Here is a 7239-nt window from a genome sequence, read left to right as displayed (position 1 = left end):
ATAGGTGGTGAAAATTAAGTCTTTTTAAGATATCAACTCTACTAGTTTTACTACTGCACTTCAATTTATTTATTCTTAGAGATGGACAAAAATATTTGTTCCACTTACCCATAGAAATATTGACAAGAAGTGCAATTAATAATAGTTTATGGATAAGAACCTATATTCCATCTCATTGACACATGCACATTTATAATTTTATTTTTAATTAAACATTTTATAAATATTATATTTTTATTATCTTAAGAGTATATATCAATTATTTTATTATTATTTCATAATAAACTTTAATTATTAGACTATAATCATTAATTTATTATATAAATTGTCATCCCCATTTATTATTTCTCTGTGAGATTTCTTTTATCTCACATTTTACTTCTAAATAAAACAAAATGTAATTACTATAAATCATTAGAATCCTTTTCTTAATGAAGATATTTTTGACAGCTTTTATCTTAAGTTTTCTTAACCTTGGATATGGTTAAGAAAATATTTAATTTACTGAGATAAAATTTAAGGCATTTTATATTTATTCAACACTGATTAAAAAAACTTAGTTTAATTCTTAGAAGAAGGGGGCAAAAATATAAGGAGAATGATAACAAAATAGAGAATATTATTTTATCAATGAATATAATTTATAATAAAATATTATAGTATGATTCGATATAGCCGACTCCATTACTAAAATAAATACTTAGATTGATTATTGTTTAGAGAGAACACAAAATAAATGATGTAACTTGTTGCCTTAAAGTCACTTCAATTCCCCATCTTGGTGTACAAATTAGTTATAGGAATACAATTATTTTGTTTCAGTGAGTAGCCCCAAAAGAATAGAAGGATCAGATTGAAAGCAACTTAAAATAAGGTAGGGGCATGGGTGGACTTTTCCTTTATGAGTAAGAGGAGCAACATGTTGTAGTGAAAGGAACCATGGAGTAGGTCACTTTTGAGGTTACCCAAAACACCACATTTTGTAAATGAAAGTAAATGAAGATTCATTGATGCACCCAACACAAGCAAAGGAAAAATAAAGAAATATTATTTTAGGACTCTGGTTTTTCAAATGCATAAATAAATAAAGCAGTTGTAGAGTTCTTTGAATTTGCATTGGCCTTCAAAGTTCAAAGCCACACACCTAACCTGCCACCTCCAAAATAATTTTCAAGTCTTTGCCACCTCTTTTTTCATTCTCAAAAGAATCAAAAAGGCACTGTGTAGTGCGATACAAAAAAATATGAGCCAACCCCGTTGTTGTTTTTCTTCTCTTTTCAAGTTTTAAATGTGTCAAGAAGATAAAGGTGTTTTGCTTTGAGAATTAAACACAGGGTGGTTTGTAATGGAAAATTTACTTAGGAGGAAGTTTTTTATGCTGCTATTATTATTGTGGGTTTCTGTTTGTGCAGTCACAGGCTCAGTGACTTATGATCATAAAGCCATAGTTGTTAATGGGCAGAGAAAAATTTTGATCTCTGGGTCCATTCACTATCCAAGGAGCACACCCCAGGTACACCTTCTTCGCCCAATGCATGCTGCTTCAAGTTTTTTTTTATTTCTTCCAGTTTTTCAATTCTTCACGGAGAAATAGTTTCATGTAATACAGTTTTTTTTCTTCAGAATAGTCACGGGCTGACATTCTTTGATACCTTTTGTATTAAAAAAGTTGTCACTATTTTATTATTTTTATCTTGATTATTTTCCATATTTGTATTAGAGTCACAATAACTAAATTTGAGGATGACTAAATGTTCAATAGTTTGACTTCTGAGAGTGATTGTTGGGACTTGGGAGAGACAGTCGCGCATCCAAACAAAAAAATATTATATTCGTTTCTTGTATAATAAGAAAATATCATTAGTAATACCAAAAATAAATAAATTATCCAGTTGTTGACTGCCCAAGTAAACTGCCTCTTCTCTTTGTCTTAAACAGCTTCACTTAATCATGTTATCGGGATTATCCAAAGTTATTTATATATAATATTTACATTATTGATTGATTATATTTCCAATTGTGAATGCAGATGTGGCCAGACCTTATTCAAAAGGCCAAAGATGGAGGCCTAGATGTTATACAAACCTATGTCTTCTGGAATGGACACGAGCCATCTCCAGGTCAGTATTATTTCGAGGATAGATACGACTTGGTTAAGTTCATCAAGGTGGTGCAGCAAGCTGGCCTCTATGTTCATCTACGCATTGGTCCCTTCATATGTGCTGAATGGAACTTTGGGTAATCATTTTCATAATAATCAATCTTATATAATTATTCTATATAATAACAAGAGGATAATTATTATTCTTTATAACAAAAACTATAGTCAAAACTTAAAGGTCACATCACTCACATGCTCTGTTTACTATTCAGGGGATTTCCTATTTGGCTTAAGTATGTTCCTGGTATTGCTTTCAGAACAGATAACGACCCTTTCAAGGTTGGAACTTTTAATTTTGAACCTCCTAATAAATTTAATCAGTGCTAGATTATGAAATGAAATTAATTAATTTTCTAAATTATGTAGGCGGCAACGCAAAATTTTACTGAGAAGATTGTTAGCATGATGAAGGCAGAAAAATTGTTTCAGACTCAGGGAGGTCCAATAATTCTGTCTCAGGCAAGGAAATGATACTTAAATAAGATACATATATTTGTATATGCAATGCTAATAACATAATACTCTGTGACATTTGTTTTTATGTCTGCTAGATTCACGTGACTGTTTCTATGTAATATTAATGAATCTTATATCAATTCTGCTAGGTGTTAAATAAATTACTAAAATTCTGTTGGTAGCATATTTTATATTAGTATAATTTGTTCTCAGATTTAGACAAAAACCAAATACAATAAGGATGCTTAATTTAATAGTAACATTCATTTTTGCATTTGGATATGACAGATAGAGAACGAGTATGGACCAGTGGAGTGGGAAATTGGTGCGCCTGGGAAAGCTTATACTGCATGGGCTGCTAAAATGGCTGTAGGTCTAGACACTGGTGTCCCATGGGTTATGTGTAAGCAACAAGATGCTCCTGATCCTATTGTAAGCATCTTTTTCATAATGTCATGTCTCTCATCTATGCTGTTTTGTTTTCTCTCTTTGATTTGTATTTACTGACTGTGCAATAGATTGACACCTGCAATGGGTATTACTGTGAAAATTACACTCCAAACCAGAAATATAAACCCAAAATGTGGACAGAGAATTGGTCTGGCTGGTATGTCATGCAGTGATATAAATAAAGTATGCCTAAATTTCTTATCTGAATCTTGTATTTAGTTTTGTGTTTCCTGTTCTGTAGGTACACTGAGTTTGGTGGTGCAGTACCTCGTAGGCCAGCAGAAGACATGGCATTCTCGACTGCAAGATTCATACAAAATGGTGGCTCATTTGTTAACTACTATATGGTAGGTTGGTCTATTCCAATAATGATTTATTCATTGTCACTATTTCCCAAATTTTATGCACTATACATTGCATATTAGTAGAGTGGAAATCTTCATTTGAGTCTAATATGTCATTTTTTTGGGTCCAGTACCATGGAGGAACTAACTTTGGCCGGACATCCGGTGGCCTCTTCATTGCCACTAGTTATGATTATGATGCTCCACTTGACGAATATGGTATGCAAATAACATAGGGGTCAAATTTGATTACATCCTTTGGAGTGTGGAAGATGACATTCATACATTTAAATGCCTATAAAACATATAGAAGCCTTAGTAACATGTTAACTTTAGGCATTGCATGGGTGATGCTGAGTGAAAATATTTCCACATTAGTCTGAAGCTTGTTCCATTATATCAGGACTTCTAAATGAACCAAAATGGGGGCACTTGAGAGATTTGCACAAAGCAATCAAGCTATGTGAGCCAGCTTTAGTGTCTGTAGATCCAACTGTGACATGGCCTGGAAAAAACCTGGAGGTGAAGTCCCTAAGCTGGTTTATTAAGAAACCCAACAGGCTTCTGTGTTGAAAACTTATTTGATATTTATGTTAATATTTTCTTAGGTACATGTTTTCAAGACAGACTTTGGTGCTTGTGCTGCATTCCTTGCAAATTATGATACCAACTCTTCCGCGAATGTTACATTTGAAAATGGACAGTACGAGCTACCACCTTGGTCTATCAGCATTCTCCCTGACTGCAAAACTGCAGTCTACAACACTGCAATGGCAAGCAATACTGCTTTCTATGTTAACTATGTTGTGCTTTTTTATTATTCAATAATGAAATGTATGGCGAAATTATTTATGCAAAAATGTGAGTGTCACTGATATAATCATATTCAATTGTTTACCAATTTTTTGCAGCTTGGTTCCCAGAGCTCCCAGATGAAGATGACTGCTGTTAACAGTGAATTCACTTGGCAGTCATACAATGAAGAACCTGTGTCATCCAGTGCAGACGATTCCATCGCAGCAGATGCACTTTGGGAGCAGATTAATGTCACCCGAGACTCTACAGATTATTTGTGGTATATGACTGAGTAAGTATCTTTCAACTGATCATGTCTTGGACATCTAAACGACAAATAATTGAAATGTTCTTCTTGATACTTATTATATACACTCTCCATCTAATCAATATCCATATCACTTTCCTCAGTATCAGCATTGATCCTAATGAAGGTTTTATAAAGAATGGACAAAATCCTGTTCTTACAGCAATGTCAGCAGGCCATGCTCTTCATGTTTTCATTAATGGTCAACTTTCAGGTGAATAAAATTGTAACTTCTTTGGTTACTTTTTTGTTACAATGAACTCCAGTTTTACTTATCCATCTCCTGTATGAATCCAGGAACTGTGTACGGGAGTTTGGAGAATCCTAAATTAACATTTAGTAACAATGTTAAGCTGATGGTTGGAAATAACAAGATTTCGTTGCTTAGTGTTTCAGTGGGTCTCCCGGTTAGCTCTCTTGCATTTCTGATATCATATCTATGTGATTGCTGTAACATTTTTTACTATCATAATTTTTTTCGCATTTCTAATCTTATATTATGTTCAACAAATGTTAGAATGTTGGTCTGCACTTTGAAACATGGAATGTTGGGGTGTTAGGCCCTGTCACACTTGCTGGTCTAAATGAGGGGACCAGAGACCTGTCAAAACAGAAATGGTCATACAAGGTTTGTTAACTACTGTCTTGCTTAGTGGCAACATTGAAAGATTTTATAACAGCTTCTCTAGGCACTAAGAAAAATGTTTTGCATTATGTATGTTTTTAGCAGATTTTGGTGAATTTTTTTTCCAACAGAAACAAAAGAAGACATATTTTTTTTTGTTTTAGGCTCTTTTGCTTTCCTGAATAGCAGTAGTAAGAGATTTACACAATTGCATGTTCTTGGGCAGATTGGTCTGGAAGGTGAGGCCTTAAACCTTAACACTGAAAGTGGGAGTACCTCTGTTGAATGGGTAGAAGGATCATTACTGGCTGAAAAACAACCTTTGACATGGTACAAGGTAAGATTAAACTTTCATCATATGTGTCATTCTCATTTTTGTCATTTATAGTTATTGAACACCTGCATCTGGATATATTCTGAGTCATTTTATGCTCTGATGTTAATAGACAACTTTTAGCACACCAGAAGGCAATGATCCATTGGCTCTAGATATGATTAGCATGGGAAAGGGTCACGTATGGATAAATGGTTTGAGCATTGGACGGCATTGGCCTGCATATATAGCCCATGGCAAATGTTGGGATTGTAACTACGCTGGAACTTATACTGATAAAAAATGCAGGACAAATTGTGGAGAACCCTCTCAGAGATGGTAAGTGTTTGTTAAACAACTTAGTTTAGAACAGTGAAGGGTGTAATTTGAATACCATGAGTTCATGATACAACCTATTGTTGGGCAATGAACAGGTACCATGTTCCTCGGTCATGGTTGAAACCAAGTGGGAACTATCTGGTTGTGTTTGAAGAATTTGGAGGTGATCCTACTGGAATTTCTTTGGTGAAAAGAACAACAGCTAGTGTGTGTGCTGATATATATGAAGGGATGCCAACTCTGAAGAATCAGGAGATGCTACACTCTGGTAAACTTGTTAGACCAAAAGCTCATTTGTGGTGTCCAGAAGGTCAAAATATTTCAAAGATTGCATTTGCAAGTTATGGATTACCACAGGGAAGTTGTGGAAACTATAGAGAAGGAAGCTGTCATGCTCACAAATCATATCATGCTCCTGAAAAGGTATTCAGATTAAGACCATTTCATTTGATTTAATTCTGCCCCCACCTTAGTTATTATTGGCTTTATTCCAAGATAAATCCTAATATAATCATCAGCTAGAACCTCTTGGGTATCTTCTGATATATGCTTCTGTTTCAGCAGACAATTTCACTCAATTTTCTTGAAGGCCTCTTTTGGCTTACTTAAAAAGTGCCTGGTTTTCTAATGATTTACAAATTGTTACTTATTAACACTCACTACATTGTTTCTTTAGCTTGCTAAGCTCCTAAGGCAGCAAGAAATGAGAATTATTAGACAAATCATTTGGCTTTGAATAATGTGTAATGCATTATTTTTATCTTCTTATTTCTTCTGCTGCTAACTATCATTGTGGTATTTTCTTTTGGCAGAACTGCATTGGCAAGCAATCTTGCTTCGTAACGGTGGATTCTACAGTTTTTGGGGGAGATCCATGTCCAGGGACTGCAAAGAAGTTCTCAGTTGAGGCCTTATGCAGCTAGGAAGGACCTTTTGATGCAACAATTTACCATATAAATATACCAGGTTGAGTATAGGAAGTATTTGATTGTGAAGCCCAAAATGATGCTCATGCATTGCAGCACATGATAAATGAGGCACCATATAGATGAAAGGAATTGGTTGCAAGTGGTGGGTACATACTCAAGCTATTCAGCTGAATATTACTACACACATTACAGGGCTTGTAGCAATGAAGCATTGAACTCACACATTTCTATACAAGGAGAATTGGCCACACAAAAAGTGTTAGCCTACTACTCAATTATTTCTACCATAAACCAATTTCTTTCTTTGTTCTATTAGAATGTTTGTGTAAGAACTAATTGAAACTAATAAATAGTTTATTCATTATGTATTTGGAATAAGTATCTCATTCCATCATAATTGAATGTGATTATTCTACTATTATATTAGATTTTGGTTAAAAAGAAATATGTCAATTTGTGAAGACTGACTTTCAAGTTTTCAAGCGTATTTGGTGACCCAAAATAAGGGTTGCTTATTTTA

General features: G+C 34.1%; 1 protein-coding gene across 2 annotated transcripts; it reads left to right on the top strand.

Annotated features, from left to right (window-relative positions):
- LOC109362537 (beta-galactosidase-like) lies at positions 1032-6864 on the top strand. Of its 2 annotated transcripts, XM_019608387.1 has the most exons (19): positions 1032-1226; positions 1296-1513; positions 2030-2238; positions 2374-2440; positions 2528-2620; positions 2906-3049; positions 3136-3224; positions 3309-3414; positions 3543-3630; positions 3815-3933; positions 4020-4184; positions 4323-4498; positions 4618-4727; positions 4811-4920; positions 5031-5141; positions 5365-5475; positions 5585-5790; positions 5886-6213; positions 6603-6864. In XM_019608387.1, exons 2-19 carry the CDS (start codon positions 1346-1348, stop codon positions 6711-6713), a joined length of 2511 nt encoding a protein of 836 aa, XP_019463932.1. In that variant the 5' UTR covers positions 1032-1226; positions 1296-1345; the 3' UTR covers positions 6714-6864. The 2 variants fall into 2 exon arrangements, with proteins under 2 accessions (XP_019463932.1, XP_019463931.1); XM_019608386.1 differs by having other exon boundaries at positions 1032-1513.

The sequence above is a fragment of the Lupinus angustifolius genome, chromosome LG12, assembly GCF_001865875.1.
Source record: "Lupinus angustifolius cultivar Tanjil chromosome LG12, LupAngTanjil_v1.0, whole genome shotgun sequence".
In the NCBI taxonomy this organism is placed as follows: domain Eukaryota; kingdom Viridiplantae; phylum Streptophyta; class Magnoliopsida; order Fabales; family Fabaceae; genus Lupinus; species Lupinus angustifolius.
The sequence above is the reverse complement of the archived record's forward strand: the minus strand, read 5'-3'. Positions and strand labels throughout refer to the sequence as shown.